The following is a 17,202-nucleotide window of genomic DNA, read 5'->3' on the forward strand; positions in this document are numbered from 1 at the left end:
AGACGTTAATAGATGACAGTTAAATGTGCGTCCGAGATGCACATTTCTTTTTTGCATCGGGAGTGTTTAAAAAAGGATTGGATAAGTTCTTAGAGGAGAAGTCCATTACCTGCTATTAATTAAGTTGACTTAGAAAATAGTCACTGCTATTACTAGCAACAGTAGCATGGAATAGACTTAGTGTTTGGGTACTTGCCAGGTTCTTATGGTCTGGATTGGCCACTGTTGGAAACAGGATGCTGGGCTTGATGGGCCCTTGGTCTGACCAAGTATGGCATGTTCTTAAGTGAATGCCTAATAGCCTCATTCACATGCATTTGCATGTGATGAGCGCTATTGGATTCCCTCCACATAGGACGCGCGTTGAATATGCGCTTATCCCCTTATTGCATTAGGGGATTGATTAGCGCCTATTCTACCCATGTCCAACTGCAGGTTAATAGTGCGCTCGGCTCAGCGCACTGTATTGCATCGGCCCTATTGTAAATAGTAAAGTTTGCCAGGGCTACAATTAAATTGGCGCCTACTTTGTAGGTCATTGTTTCAGCACTATCCTCCTCATGGCTGAGATGTCTTGAATGCCTCTTGCACCAGCCCTTTAATAGCCTCACTCAGTAGGCGCTGATGGAAGGACAGACGGTCTTGAAAAACGAGATATACGCTCTGTCTGCAATTAAACCCATTTCCAAGCTGACACCACGGGGAATAATTAGGATTTAAACAAGCTTCAGAAATGAACTGCTTATCTTTCTCCATGCTCTGCTCGTTGCCTTTCAAATCACAAAGGCATGTAGAGACAGGGCTGGTCCTTGAAATGAAAGAAAAGCATGCTTTGAATTTCAAGGTTTTTTCATGAAGGATGACTCATTTCTGCGTTATTTCAGCACCACTGATAACTGTTGATCTGATGCAGCAAAATTGGGAGGAGGAAGGTTGAGGGGCTGAGAGCTGGGGCTCTCGGATTTTAATGTAATTTGTTTTCATTCATGCTCCGTGACCACTTATTTATGCTCTGGATGCTTGAGCTTTCCCAAAGATGATGCTATTCCTGGCTGTCCAGATTTGTTGAGATTCTGGGTATGGGTGTTGATGCTAGAGTGTGCTCTGATTGCCTTCATGGGGACTGAACAGAATTTTTCATTTGTACAGAAAAAGACCTCATTTAACTCATCTCCATGCTAACCTGAAACCCATTTCAAAGGTGAAAAACAGTTTTCAAGCATTGCACCATGCACCACATTTAAAACTAGTTTGAAACACAGTCTTAAATGTTGTGAATAACATTCAATGAGGAACGTCCAGGTTGGCTGAAATTCCACAGTATGGAGGTTTGAATTTTTTTCTTTTTTTCCCTTTCTAAGGACCCCCATAAGCAAAGAATTGCCCAAACACAGAGAACTTAAAGAACATTGAGCCCAGCTGATTCATATCGTCTTGCAAGTCTTGATGATTTTGCTTATTCCCTTTGGTTAAAGGTTGAAGAAGCCAGAGGGGGGTGTTGGAGTTTGCCTGCATTAATCTCAATTCTCCAGGAGGACTTTAGCAGGACGAGATTAAGGGTTCTCAGATCCCCAGGAGATATGCTGACCTAAATGCCCTTTTCCCTCACTGACCCTCTCTGACTCTCTCTCTCTAGCTTTTTTTTTTAAGCAACCCGCCTTAGCTTCTTTAATGGCATTGTTGGCAGGATAGACAACTTTTGAAACAGTTGACATTATATGACTCTTCCAGGATTAACAGGGCAACAAGGTGAAAGAGTTTTTAAAGGTTAAAATTATATATATGTATAGTAACTTTATTCTTACTTCCCACTTTACCATTGAGGTGCTCAAAACAGGTAACAAAATGTAAAAATACATTAACAGTAAAACAAAATGTCCCATAAAAATCTACAATCGGTGTGCATGTATCAGTATAGCATTAAGCCTTCTCAGATTTCGCAAACATTACAAAAATAACACACAGTCTTAAAGCTCAGGAATGACTGCCCAATGCCAGCAAAATCAACCAAGTCTAGGGAGAGTAAATTTCAAATAGCCGGTATAGGGGTAAAATCTGCATGCACATTGCACTCGCAGAATTTATTTTCGCTTTTCAAAGCGAACGTATGCACATACGTCTCTGGTAAGTGGCCAGGTATGTGCAGAGATTCACACATGTAAAGTTGCAGTTCCTCTTCGGAGGGCCTGACTTGCACAATTACACACATGTGGATGCTTCTTAAAATAAAAATGTATGCACCCCCTCATTCTCCCCCCCCCCCCCCCAACTGGGAACGCCTCTGCTCAGTTTCTATAAAAGTTCCAAGCAAAACCGGGTTACGTTCATCCTTCGACGTGCTCAGAGCTCTGGCCGATTTACTAACCGTCGTTTACGTGTAGGAAACCAGGTCTAATGTGCGGAAGTGTTTTTGAAAGTTCTCCTGTCGATGACTGATGAGAGGTGGAGTAAGCCATTAATGCAGGGGATAAGAAGGAACCCTGCAGGAAGTTCAGACTCGAGGGGTGGCTTCAAAGAAAAGCATTGTGGGGAAAAAAGAAATATGACTTACTGCAGTAAGAAATGCACAAGTAGGGTGCTCATCCTGATACAGATGCAAGAGCTAGAGACGTGCACTTGTAAGCTATAAAGGCAGCAATCAACCGATCCCAAGTGCAACATGAAAAATCCCATTGCAGTTGACAGTGTTGCAGAGTTACCAGTTGTAAGGTGATGGTTGCTTGTGACTAGTTACTTCTTCAGTAAATAAGGGACAAATTTAAATTATGAGCAAAAGATGGGCAGAATATTTTTAAAAAATGGACTTGTGAAGGATCCAAGATGGCGTCGTAGAGCAGTTTGTGGGAGTCTCAGCATTTTTCTCTTTCCTGTCTGACTTTTTGTGAATGCTGCATACAGCCTGGAAGCGTCGGGCGAAGGAGAGGGCTGACCCCGCAGTCCTCTCAGGACCACTCCATCTCGGGCCCTATGGTCACCCACGTTCAGCGAGCAAGATCGGAGGTGTCATCCTTGGGGGAGGCAGCAGGAGGAGAGTTACCGGCCTCTCCCCCGGATCTATCAACATCTCTATCCATGATCTTTAGGACTTCACCGGCAAACCCGGCAGCCTTCAGAGCCTGAGGTGAGCCGACGGCGGGGGCAACAGCTGAGGATGCAGACGCCCCCCCTCAATTCCGTGTGGGGTTGGAACACCCTGTAAAGCCTGGAGGAAAGGCTGGAGATGGCCCCAACGTGGGTAGTGCCGGATCATCGATGGAAGGAGGAAATCAGAAACAGTCTGAACAAGTAATTACTATAGATTTGAACCCATTGAGCAAGTTTGCTGTGCCTGCTCTGGCAAGACCAAATTTAATTTCTTTGGACACGATTTGGGAAGCTATTGTGAATTTGGGAACCTCCATGGCAATGCAGTTTAATTCAATAGTGGATAAAGTTAATAATATTGAAGATAGAGTTGTCACGTTGGAAAATTCAAACACTTCTCTCTTAACAGAAACTGGGGATTTAAAACAAGATGTTACAAAATTGAAACCTCTCCAGGATATCCTTATAAAGGAGAACCAACAGCTCAAAGCTAAACCTGAAAATCTGGAGAATGTAATACGAGGGAAGAATCTTCGTTTCATTAACTTCCTAAAGCTTCAACATATATCGGCGAAGGATATATTTAGAAAATATCTTCTAGAAATTCTCAAAGGTCCAGAGGCAGCTGTACCACCATTATCTGAGTCATGTTATTTGCTTCCATTCAAGAAGCAAGAAACTCAAGAGAAGCAAGATGGAGCTCAGGAGATGGATTATTTAATTCCTAAATTGGATATATCCCAGTTACTGGAAGCATCTGACAGTGAGCTGCTGCTGGCGGCCACTATGGTGGTTACCTTTGCACTAGAACCTGATCGGGACTGGGTTCTGAGGCTATTTTTTTTAAACATCATACTGAAATATTTCTCCACTTAAATGTTAGAGTTTACCCAGAAGTCATAGAAACACCCTCACCATTAACGTAGAGAGCAGTGATGGAGCTGCATCCAAGTGAAATATCAAGCTTGATTAGTTAGGGGTAGTAACCGCCGCAATAAGCAAGCTACACCCATGCTTATTTGTTTTACCCAGACTATGTTATTCAGCCCTTATTGTTTGTTTTTCTTCTCCCCTGCCGTTGAAGCAGAGAGCAATGCTGGATATGCGTGAAGTATCAGTTTTACTTCTCCCCTGCCGTTGAAGCAGAGAGCTATGCTGGATATGCGTGAAGTATCAGTTTTACTTCTCCCCTGCCGTTGAAGCAGAGAGCTATGCTGCATATGCGTGAAGTATCAGTTTTTCTTCTCCCCTGCCGTTGAAGCAGAGAGCTATGCTAGATATGCGTGAAATATCAGTTTTTCTTCTCCTCTGTCGTTGAAGCAGAGAGCTATGCTGGATATGCGTGAAGTATCAGTTTTACTTCTCCCCTAGCGTTGAAGCAGAGAGCTATACTGGATATGCGTGAAGTATCAGTTTTTCTTCTCCCCTGCCGTTGAAGCAGAGAGCTATGCTGGATATGCGTGAAATATCAGTTTTTCTTCTCCTCTGCCGTTGAAGCAGAGAGCTATGCTGGATATGTGTGAAGTATCAGTTTTTCTTCTCCCCTGCTGTTGAAGTAGAGAGCTATGCTGGATATGCGTGAAGTATCAGTTTTTCTTCTCCCCTGCCGTTGAAGCAGAGAGCTATGCTGGATATGCGTGAAGTATCAGTTTTTTTTCTCCCCTGCCGTTGAAGCAGAGAGCTATTCACTAAACAAATGCAAACGAGGAGACAACAATTTCTTCTATTGAGACCCAGAGTTTTGCAAATAGGGGCTCGTTTGTCTTGAAATATCCCTGTAAATGCAATGTAAAATATAAGGGTCTTTTATATGTTTTTTTCTCTCCTCCTCAACTGACCTTTCTCCTAACTGTGCAAAGTAGTGAGAATTAATATTACAGTTATGTCCTGCCACTTGTTCGATGAGTGCCTTACAGAATATAGTATACTCGCTGTTTAAACACTGTTCTTTCCTTAAATTGCCTTTGGGAAATTTCTCTTCAAATTATTATTTCTGTAATTGGATCCACCATTGTGGACTTGTAGAATTGAAGAAGTATGTATTTAATTTCCTATTTCTTTTTTAATGCATATGTATGTATTTCCCTGTTCTTCTTTCTTTTTCTGCTCAAGATTATTTTCTTGAAAATTTGTAGTAAATTGCATAATAAAGAATTAAAAAAAAAAAAGGACTTGCAACTCAGTCTGCTGGCACCGCCTTGAGATAGCTCATCTTATGCCCCAGCCTTTCATTTCCTTCATCTTCTGGAAAAGGAAAACAGTTGAAAATTGCACTGAAAATATTGTGCAAGCAAAAAACTTCCACAGGATGCCCCATGGGATTTTTTTTCCAAAAGTGCTCAATTTTAGAACTGGATTGTGTTCTCTTGTTTGTGCACATTTTTTTTGCATGCATGATTTTTTTTCTCCCTTCTTGGGGGCTGCGGGATATGGTTACTCTAATGCTGTTGAATTCCCCTGCTAGGCACCCACAGATTGGCCCGATAAGCTTCACCTCTTTAGCAGGCCGAGTCGTAAGAAAGAGGAGAGACATGGGTGCCTAATGCAACTGTGCGGCTCATAGGAGTTATCCTGTAGAAAGCTATTTATTTCCTATATTAAAATATTGACCCAGGAAATAGGATTTTGTTATCACTGTGCCTTTCAGTGGTATTCTGGTTTGAAAATGTCTGTCTGTCCAGCTCCCTCAAAGCGAGGTACAGCAGAGCACCTCCCTGCTTGACGATTTTAAAACAAAACTGGTTGTCACACCTTCATCTCTCTCTCTCTCTTTAAAGCACCGAGCTAGAGGGCTAATTTTGAGGAAGAGAGCTGAAACATGGACTAGTTGTTTTTCCAAAAATTCCCATTTCTGTATTCGATAAGGCGATGTAACCCAAAGCACCGTGCAACCTGATGAATCCTGGCTTCCCATTCACATAGACACACTCCTTTCTTACTTTAGGCAACCTGCGGTTACTGCTGTGTCTGGCCCCATGGGCCATGAGGAGTTCCTGTGAGGCCTAGCACCCTTAAGGGTCATTTTCAAAGACGGGGATGTACAGACTTTCCCCAAAGTTTCAAGATGGAAAGTAGGAGCATGCTTTCGCGTTGAAATTCTCAGAAACATATTTATTTATTTTATTTATTTATAAGCTTTTTTTATACCATCGTTTGGAACAAGCCGTCACAACAGTTCACAAACGCAATAAAAAATAAAATAATTTATTTATTTATTTATTTATTTTTAGGTTTTTATATACCGGAAGTTCCTGTATACAATACATATCACTCCGGTTCACAATTAACAGAGAAAACTATCGCCGGGAAGGCGGTTTACATGGAACATACATGGAACATGGAACATATCGAATAAACTATAATAAAGTACAATCTAATTTAAAACAACTGAAATAAACTTAGGAAATAACTTGGTACATGTAACTGAAGCAAGATGAACATTACATTATTGCTGCAAGGCAAGGCTGGATGTTTGTTCTTATTGCTATTAGCTCTCTGGGAAAGCTTGATGGAATAGCCAAGCTTGATGGAATAGCCAAGTTTTAATTGTCTGTAAAACAAATAAAATACAATAATAACAATTTATGCTGAATTAAGCAATAAAATTCATAATAATAAAAAACATTAGGTAAACTAAAAGCCAGCCCTTAAATTCCTAAAGATAAAGTAAGATAATAAATAAAGTATAAACACCAATAAATTATAATTATTAATAAATAAATCATAATACTATAAATAGAATGGACTAAAAATAAAACCCTTTAAAACAGAATAAAAAGCTGTGCAAGGTAAGTGAACAAAAGCTTTCACTGTTAGCAAGTAAAATCTTTATACGCTTGCTCAAAGTTTTCAGCTGTTTTCTAAACAGTTTTAAATCACTTTGCAGCCTTAAATTAGTTGGGAGAGTGTTCCACAGACCTGGGCCTGCTAGAGAAATTGCTCTTTCTCTGACTGAGGTGAGACGTGCTGATGTCAAGGAGGGGATTGATAATAAGCCTTTGTTTGAAGATCTGAGGTTACGTTGCGGGGTGTGGAGTCTAACCATAGCATTTAACTATTCTACCTGGCTGCCATATATAGCTTTATGTAAGATGCATAAAACCTTGTATTCTAACCGTTTGTCGACTGGGGGCCAGTGTAATGCCTGTAAGATGGAGTTATATGATGTTTTTTTACATTCAGTGAGTAATCTCGCCACAGCGTTTTGAAGGATCTGTAATGGTCGAATCATTGATTTGGGTAGATCAAGCATGAGAGAATTACAGTAGTCAATTCCAGTACAAATATGTACACAAACTCTGCCGCACAAAGTCACGCCTGCTCCTGGCATGGTGTAACTTCTAGGTGTGGATTTACATGCATACTTCTTAAAATCGAATGCATGTGTGTGAATCTGAACTCTTCCCTCACTGTTATCCTCCTGGAGGGTCCTTCTTGCTGCCTTCACAAAAGGATGCGCAAAATCGAGTTATGTGCACACTTTTTGTGCACGCAAAAAGACTGGCAAATTTTCCAGCGAGCCATTTGTGTGCCTAAAACCGCTTACTTTGCACGTAAATGCTTTTGAAAATGAGGCCCCAGAGGGATAATTGGAGAGCTACAGTCCTGACCATGCCATTGCCAAGACAATTCCAAATCTGCCTCCATCCACTGCCCAATATCCTATGCAGCTGAGCCTCCCCTGTGGAAAAGTAAACGGTGAAGGGCTGGAAAGGGGACTGTAAAATGAGGAAAAGGAAAATTGAGAAATGACTGGAAAGACGGACAAAAATACATTTTGAAATCATGAATATTCTCTGAAATTGATTCACTATTTTTTTTTCTCTCCCATCACAGCTCACAGTCTACCTTGGCAAGAGGGACTTTGTTGACCATATAGATTTTGTGGATCCTGTTGGTGAGTTACTTACTTTACATGAAGTACAGGAAATACAAGGGTCAATATTCAAAGGCACATAGTGAATCCTGGTGGTAGCAGGGGGCGAAGCGGGGGGCGGTCCTGCGCTGCCGGCATCCCGACGACGCCTCTTCCGGGGCCAACTCCGCGTGCGATAGCCTTAGAAAATAACCCCCTAAGGCAGATAACTTGGGAGGTATCCAGCTAAATGTTAGACAGATAACGCATTCCCTCGCTAAAACTTAGCTGGATAAAGAGGCATTCCGGGGAAGAGTATTGTCATCTGCCTGTTTTAGCCGGTTTAACAGCCTCAGAGCAGTCCTAAAGTTATCTGACTGTGTTTGTCCAGAAAACCTAAACTTAGCCGGCTATATTGAAAAGAATAGAGCTGGTTACGTGGCCACGCTGTGCAAACAAATGTCCTGCATGAGCTTGGCAGCTTGCATCACAGACCTTCCAGCCAAAGGGACACAAACCTCCAGGTCAGACCCCCCCTCACCTCATGCACTCAGTGGGAAGAGAAATCTGGGTCAACCAACCTCCTCCCCAGTTAGCAGCTCGATACTGTAAGGTGCGGTTGGAGATTAACTCGCTGTGGGCGCACAATTGGGACGCCTAAGGCGATCCTGCGATACAGTCTCCAGTTTCACGCGTCCTTAGTGCTTCTTGAAACTGACCCGTAACCTTTTCCGCACGCAGCATGTATATGATATGTAAATGAACGAATTAGCTATTTAATGAACGAATTAGCTATTCCCCTCCGATACTGTGACGCGCGCTCCGATTATCTCCTTTGTAACCCGCTATTTTGCCGCATCCTTAACCTGTTAGTTTACCGCCTACCCTCTACCTGGTGTTAGTGTGGTGTTCGAACAGCTACGTACCGGACTGCACCATGGACGACCTCCATATATACTAACATTTGCAGCGTAAAGTTGTTACATATATATATATATATATAAATACCTTGTCACTTTCCGAATCCCCCCATCTCCACACGGGCGGGCGGGCGTGCGGTCATTGAGGCGGCGGCAGGAGCCGGCGGGCGCCCGTTCATCCAGGCGTTTGATCCAGGCGGGAGCGGGCGGGTGGGCGCGCGTTTGATCCAGGCGGCGGCGGGAGCGGGCGGGTGGGCGCCCGTTTGATCCAGGCGGCAGCGGGAGCCGGCGGGCGCGCATTTGATCCAGGCGGTGGCGGGAGCGGGCGGGCGTGCATTCATCCAGGCGGAGGGAGCCGGCGGCGAAAGCGGCCTCCGACAGCCCCCGCCGGCAGTGAATGAATGCACGCCTGTGTACGCCCGTGCGATTTCGGCGCTCAAGGCAGTCACATGCCGTGACGTCAAGCGTCGTGACGTCACACAGGCGTGCATTCATTCACTGCCGGCGGGGGCTGCCGGAGGCCGCTTTCGCCGCCGGCTCCCTCCGCCTGGATGAATGCACGCCTGCCGGCTCCCGCCGCCGCCTGGATCAAACGCGCACCCACCCGCCCGCTCCCGCCGCCGCCTGGATCAAATGCGCGCCCACCCGCCCGCCGGCTCCCGCCGCCGCCTGGATGACCACACGCCCGCCCGCCCGTGTGGAGATGGGGGATTCGGAAAGTGACAAGGTATTTATATATATATATATATATATATATATAAATATATATATATATATATAACACTTTATTCCCTTTTGTTTTAATTTTCGCCCTGCGCCTTGCTTCGGGAGGGGGGAACCATCCACTTCCTGGTGCCTGTTATTTGAAATGACAGGTACCAGCGCACCCAGGATACTGTATAGGCGCTGTATAGCGCTCTATACAGTAAAATGGGTTGCGTGGGCCTAACCTTCACCTAACGCTTCGCAGACGCGGCATGCATTTGCAAGTAATTTACATAGAGTATCGAGCGGTATGTGAAGAGAACTGTGCGTGCGGGGAACGAGGGTGCGCCCGGCACTGCCGCACTCTTTCTACCGCGGCCTTAGAGTATCGGCCTGTAGGTAAACAGGGCCCAGTGCCTCCTCTCCTCCTCTTCTCTCCCTCCCAACCCTGCTCTAACCCTTCCACCCACCCGGTACCTTAGCCAAGGCCTTTCTGGCCCCAGGACAGCTGCACCTTTGTGTGTGTGTGTGGGGGGGGGGGGGGGGTTCCTGGCAGCTTCCGGCATCGCCATGACAGCAACATTGGAAGCGTTGCTTCCACAGCAATGTTAAAAGCTCCTGGGACGGCGCTACGAGCACTGCAGTCCCAGCACAAGGATGGGATAATCCTAAGGTACCAAGCGGACGGGATGGTTAGGTTTGGAGTGGAGGCGGGGGAGGGGTGGGAAAGAACTGTCACTATCTGCTGAACCGGGGGGGGGGGGGGGGGGGGGGTCGCCTAGCTGACCCCACTATATTCCTTATTTAGTGTTTTGGAGGGTGGGGGGTGCTCGGCCCATTTTTAACATATTGGGTGGGTGCAGGCTCTGCTTCATTTTTTTGTTAACACTGTGCTACTTAGCCGTCTCCATTCAAAAGAATATCATCAGTTCAGTCTAAAGTTATCCAGCTCTCTAAAGCCAGACAACTTTAAACCTAACCTGCAATTTTCAAAAGATAGCCGGTTAGGTTTAAAAAGTTATCTGGCTAATGTTTGCCAGATAACTTTATTCAGGGATACTCAGCGGGACGTTTTGTTGTAGTTCAAGGACTGTGGTAGTCAGATAGTGGACCCTTGGGCCGGACCGCCAGGGGTGACTGTTATGGCAGACCGGGAGGCGGAGTCAAATGCCTGGCAGGACTTCACCCGGGACCCGGAATCCCCCCGGGAGGAGCCCGTAGGGACCCAGGCCCTTGGGACTTAGGCTGTGCAGGGAAAGTCCAGAGGCTGATCTGAGGGAGTCAGACAGATAGCCAGAGGAGAGGAGGCCCCGGATCGGGTCAAGGCGGAGAAAGAGCAACAGAGTCCAGAAGTGATCCGAGGCTGGGCCAACGCTCCGTGGACAAGGTCAGGGCAACCGTCGAATGGAAAGAGTTCTGTAGCAAGCCGGGGTCTGGGCCGGCAGCAGGCAGGCAGGCGAAGTGCTGAAGCAAACCGGGATCGAGGCAGGCAGCGAACAAGCAGGCAGAGTACTGAAGCAGACCGGGGTCGAGGCAGGCGGCAGACAGGCAGGCAGAGTACTGAAGCAGACCGGGGTCGAGGCAGGCGGCAGACAGGCAGGCAGAGTACTGAAGCAGACTGGGGTCGAGGCAAGCGGCAGACATGCAGGCAGAGTACTGAAGCAGACCGGGGTCGAGGCAGGCGGCAGACAGGCAGGCAGAGTACTGAAGCAGACCGGGGTCGAGGCAGGCGGCAGACAGGCAGGCAGAGTACTGAAGCAGACCGGGGTCGAGGCAGGCGGCAGACAGGCAGGCAGAGTACTGAAGCAGACCGGGGTCGAGGCAGGCGGCAGACAGGCAGGCAGAGTACTGAAGCAGACCGGGGTCGAGGCAGGCGGCAGACAGGCAGGCAGAGTACTGAAGCAGACCGGGGTCGAGGCAGGCGGCAGACATGCAGGCAGAGTACTGAAGCAGACCGGGGTCGAGAACCAGGAAGTCAAACGAGAAAGTCACTGAAGCAGGTACAGGAACGGAAGGCAACTAGTATTCAGAGAACCTCGTTGCAAGGCGTTTAGTAGGAGACTGGACGCCGGTTAAATGCGCTCCAGGGCATGACGTCAGCAGAAGGGGTCGTCCCGAACTTCCGGGTGCTGGGCGCACATAAGGGCCTTCCTCGCGCGCGCGGCAAAAGAGAGGGGCAGAGCTTCTGGCGGCCTGGACGGCGTTCTCCACGTGGTGAGCCCGCGGCCCGGTTGCCTACTGGACCGGGACCCCGGCGCAGCCTTCCGCGGACCGAGATGAAGGTAAGCGGACCCGACCTTGAACATGGAGGAGCCGGTCGGGACCGCAACACGTTTAACCTGCTGAATATTTGGGATAACTCTCTCCAGCTGACTTTAGTAGGATAAGTTAGCTGTTCGAAGCTTTTTTGAATATCAGCCTCCAGGTGGCCACATCAAAACGATAGCACTTTTCAAAACTTATAAATGCATTAAAAATGAGAGAGAAATGGCAAGCAGAGATCACCAGTTCTGTTGGCACTTTCTGACTGGTCCTATCTGTTTTCTGCTGCCGCAGCTTTGCAATTCAAAGAAAAGTTGAACGCAAAAGAAAAATGCTAACAAAATGACCCATAGCAGATGATGGCAGATAAAGACTAATTGAACCATCTGCTCTGGCTAGTTATTCCATCTGGCCCATTTGTCTACTCAGTTATTCTGCCCAGATAAATTCTTTCAGCTAGCAACCTTTGCAGGCGAAATTACCATGGAAGAGTGGCAGGTTCTTCTTGTCGTGGAGATTACATGTAATCCCCAGAGTACTCTATCCAACCCAACCCCAACCTTGTGGGCTTCCTCAGGGCAGATGTGGCTGCAGCTCCTGAACACCTTTCATTGGTAGCATACAGGCCAGGGTGGTTTTTCACTTTTTTCACCTTCAAAATAAAGTCTGCTTGACTGGTTGGCAGTACCATGCATGGTTAATAAAACTGAGGCTGCAGTTTCCACAGGTTAAATATTGCATTTTCTGTATTACTTGTAGTTATGTGGGATTAGGTCCCAAGAGCACACAAACATTTGTTCTCTTTGGGGCATGCATCCAGCTAGCACTTACTCCCATGCTGAACTCTCTATCCCATGGTGGATTCTCTCTGTGGGGAGATGGCTCTTGCTTATGGCCCAGACAGTGGTGTGCTCTTCCTCGTGTGTCGTAAGTAGCTGCATCCCAAGGGGTGAGATGCTGGGACAAACCAGGCAGAATCAGGCTGTGGGTGCTAAGATAAAGTTTACTGATTTGGCAACAATTAAATTCAAGTCCAACTGTTGCTACAGATGAGAGTTTCTCCTTAGGTAGGTGAGCACTTGATAAATAGCAAGGAGGGAGAGCAGTAGTCGGTGGTCCTTTAGTTGCATATAATGTTATTTTAGCATGCTTATGCTAACATGTTCCCTGATCACTATAGTGTGTATGAAAAGGCCTTCCTTTGTAGCACACCACTTTTAGCATGGCACACATGTTTATTGCACAGGTCCCACAATGCATGGTGGTATGGTCATGTAGCTCACGTGAATAGAGATTTTGTCTTATTGGCCTCCAAGTCAACTGACTTATTTTGGCCAACAGCGTGAGCCTCCATTTCAGATGAAAACAATTCCAGCCAACTTTGTAAATGGAATTGGAGCGTCTGCAGTAGTGATGTCATCATTCAGCGTCAATTTAGTGAGCACTGGTTTGCCACAGCTAAGTTACAGTGTGCATCTTTAAAATGCATTGACAGAACGCCCCCATGAGGACTGAAACAAACACTGCAAGCCCTGGAGCAGTGGCCCATTAGTGGTGAAATGACATTGCATGAGCAATGAAAGAGCATAATGATGGGGGTGGGGGTGGGGGTGGATTGCTCACTGGATTTGATTTGCCCAGGCGTTTTAGAGATTTTCGCCCCTAGCCCACTGGTTCCAGGCAGTTCAGTAGTGAACAATGTTATTATAATGTGAAATTAAAGTCCAAAAAGACCAGAACCTCTTACAACAATTAACTAGATGCTACTTAGCAGAATTGGACCTTCATAATAGGCATCCTCGTTTGGCACAATGACCTTATTACTCTGCCTTATATTTAATCATCGGTCAATAACCAACTTCATATATGTTTTTGTAATTTTTCATGTAAATGCAGATTATAATACCAATTTCCCAATGTGATTAAACATTAAAACTTAGCTTCAATTTGAACGCCATTAACTTCTTTTTTTATTTATTTAATATTTATTGAGTTATGACATTAACAGAAGAAAATGTTATAAAACAGGAAAACAAGTAATATATCAGAAATTATTCCTTAACATAATTTTCAATAATTACAGTCCACGTCTAGGAGGTGATGAGAAATATTGCTCACAGTGTATCTTCTTTCTTTTACAACCTATTTCCCTTACAACCATTAAGATTGAGATTTATCCCTGAGAAAACTTTCCAAGTGAGCTGGGTCCAGAAAAACGAATTTATTATTTTGATGCATTATTTGACATTTACAGGGAAATTTTAAGAAGAAACTGGCTCCTATATCCAGAGCCTGTTTCTTCAAAGACAAAAATTGTTTCCTATGAGCTTGTATGGCTCGGGAAACATCTGGAAAGACTTATATTTATTTATTTATTGATTGATTGATTTATTTATGGTTTTTATATACCGATCTTCTTACACTATATGCAAATCAAATCGGTTTACAGAGAACAGTTGAAAAAACTTGCTTGGGGGCAATTACATATATATATATCTTTTGCCCACAGAAACTGTAATCCTTATTTTGAAAATATTTTATAAAGCACAAGTCTTTCTCTTTTTTTAAAGAAAATGTAATTAATAAAGTTGCTCTAGACTCAATTCTATCCAAGGAGTCTTCCAAAAAGGTAGAGACTCCTGGACTTTGCAAAATATCCACTCCCCCTTCTTGCACTTGGATTGTTTTACTCCTAGGCAAATAAAACATTTTGGAAATTATAGGGATTTTTTTCTATTTCAAAACACAATATTTCGACTGCATATTTTTTATATATCTTCAGCTGACATTAATCTCGAAAAAGGAAAATTCAATAATCTAAGATTAAGAGATCTTGAAAACGTGGGCCATATGAGGCTACTAATTCCCAGAGAGAATCTAACGTCACCGGGCCTTCTTTAATTGGTTCAATCACCGCAACTGCTCCTTGTACCCCTAGTAGATCTTCATCTATTTTAGCTCCACCAGATATTAATTGTGGACTTTCTCTACCTTGATTAAGGTTATGCGTAATAGGGGACCCCCCATAATGCAGTATTGAACTTCCATGCTCACTTGTTGTTCCCAGTTCCTGATTCACTGCGTCCACACCCTCTAATTTGTTCACTGGACTCACCGGTACTGTGTTCAAATTTGTGATCACAAGCGTTGGAGACCGACCTGGAGCTAATGGTATCCTCAGATCTGGAGGGCTCAATGTTGTTTCCCCGGACAAACGCGATGCTCCCAACAATGCTTCATCAATGGGGATCTTAGCTCCTCCTTCTTGGTAAATAGCAGTGAGTTGGGGAATAGTTTTTTGCCCGGGAGGGAGAGGGGGTGTTGAGGGAAATACCCTCACTCGACCTTTTCTCTTTGGAGGCATTGATGTTATTAACCTTCCTCGATTCTCGAGCAAGCCAAGCCACTGAAACGGTGTGACTCTTTTTGTTATTAATCTCCTCTATGGCTGCTGAAAAACGGACGAGAATTCCTCGCCTACTCCGTCTATTCCGGACTAAGCCGGACAAAGCCGCGCGCGCCTAAGGGGCGTGCGCGGCTTTGGCGGCGCGCCGGCAGCGGTGGTGCACCGCTCTTGCGCCGGTTTTATGGCGCGTGGGCCCCGCCTGATGACGTCGTCAGGGCCGAGCGAAGGAGGTAAAGATGGTATTGGCTGGGGGTTCCTCACCAAATGCCTCTCAATCCAGGCTTCAGCTGCGAATAAACCCCGCTCTCGCGCCGGTTTTATGGCGCGTGGACCCCGCCTGATGACGTCGTCAGGGCCGAGCGAAGGAGGTAAAGATGGTATTGGCTGGGGGTTCCTCACCAAATGTCTCTCAATCCAGGCTTCAGCTGCGAATAAACCCCGCTCTCGCGCCGGTTTTATGGCGCGTGGGCCCCGCCTGATGACGTCGTCAGGGCCGAGCGAAGGAGGTAAAGATGGTATTGGCTGGGGGTTCCTCACCAAATGTCTCTCAATCCAGGCTTCAGCTGCTTATGAGGCAGCTAAATTCAATGTCTGAGAAATTGGATAAAGTAGCCCAGGAACAAGATGAAAGAATTAATGAAAATTCAAGCAAGATTGTTGAATTACAAAATGCAGTAAAATCGTCTCAGAATATGTGTCAAGCATTAATACAAGACAAACAAATAACTAATAGAAGAGTGGAATTCATCGAGAACAGACTTAGAAGGCTGAATTTAAGACTTTGAATTTCCCAAAAGTAATAGGGGAACCCCCCCGAATGACTTTAAGGAGATATATATTAGAAGTCTTGAAGATTCCAACTGATCAGATTCCATGTATAAGTAAAAGTTATTTTCTTCCATTTAATAGAAGTAGAGAAGGTAATCCACCACAAGTAGATTTAAATAACTTGACAGAATTATTAGAATCCTCCACAGAAATTTATGAAAGGGTGACATTACTGATATCCTTTGTTACAGAAATGGAAGTTAGCTTGTTTATGAAGTGTTATTTTCAACATATTAATGATAGTTTTATGGGTCAAAAAGTCCAAATATTCCCAGACTTATCAAAAACAACTCAGGAGAGGAGAAAGGCCTTCCTTTCTATGAGACAAGAAGTGAATACAATGGGGGCAAAGTTGCTGTTAAGGTACCCCTGTAAAGGGGTGGTTACTTTGAATAGAGATGTTTATATTTTTTATGCCCCGGAACAACTTAGAGTATTCATAGACTCTAGGAAGGTGGCCTTTACAATCTCCTCTCCCAACCAGGGAACGGGCTAGATATCCAGATCATATGTAATTGAGGTAAATATTTTTCAAGGGTGACTTTATTTCTTGATTAGATATCAATTGATATCCTTTTTTGTGTAACTCCCAAAATTTCTATTCTCCTCTATTCATTTTTATTATTTTTCAAATGTATGTGGTCTAAATACTAGATGATGCCTCAAATTTGTTATATTTTGACAATAATGTTACAGAATTTCTGAGCAAAGATTTTCTTTGTAATGATTTAAAAAAAAATTCAATAAAGAATAAATAAAAAAAAAAAAAAAGAGATCTTAACTCATTCTCCATTAACTCAATTCTATTATGCAGTATCAACTTATCTTTAATGGATGATATATTAATGGACTGAAGATTATTTACTAAAGGGCTCAAATTTGCTACTGCTTGTTCTAATCTATCAGTCCTATTATCTAATTCCTCTAATTTTGCTCTTGTTTCTACAGAGAAGGCATGAATATTAGATATAGACCTAGTCATTTTCTTGTTTATTTTTACAGACAATTTCCACACATCTAGTAATGTTACATTTTCAGGTTCTACATTATACTCCTCTTCTCCATTTCCAACATCAGGGATTAATGATGATAACTGAACATTAATTCTGCTAGCAGCAGCCTCGCTACCCAATGATATTTGA

General features: G+C 44.5%; 1 protein-coding gene across 1 annotated transcript in view; it reads left to right on the forward strand.

The window, feature by feature from the left end:
• Nucleotides 1–17,202, forward strand: part of LOC115091825 (beta-arrestin-1) — a gene marked incomplete in the record, with an annotated part of 534,784 nt that overhangs the window by 400,351 nt on the left and 117,231 nt on the right. The window contains 1 exon segment of the mRNA XM_029602063.1: nucleotides 7,921–7,981. Within this exon segment, the coding sequence (XP_029457923.1) occupies nucleotides 7,921–7,981 (61 nt within the window).

The sequence above is a fragment of the Rhinatrema bivittatum genome, chromosome 5 (genome assembly GCF_901001135.1).
Source record: "Rhinatrema bivittatum chromosome 5, aRhiBiv1.1, whole genome shotgun sequence".
NCBI lineage: Eukaryota > Metazoa > Chordata > Amphibia > Gymnophiona > Rhinatrematidae > Rhinatrema > Rhinatrema bivittatum.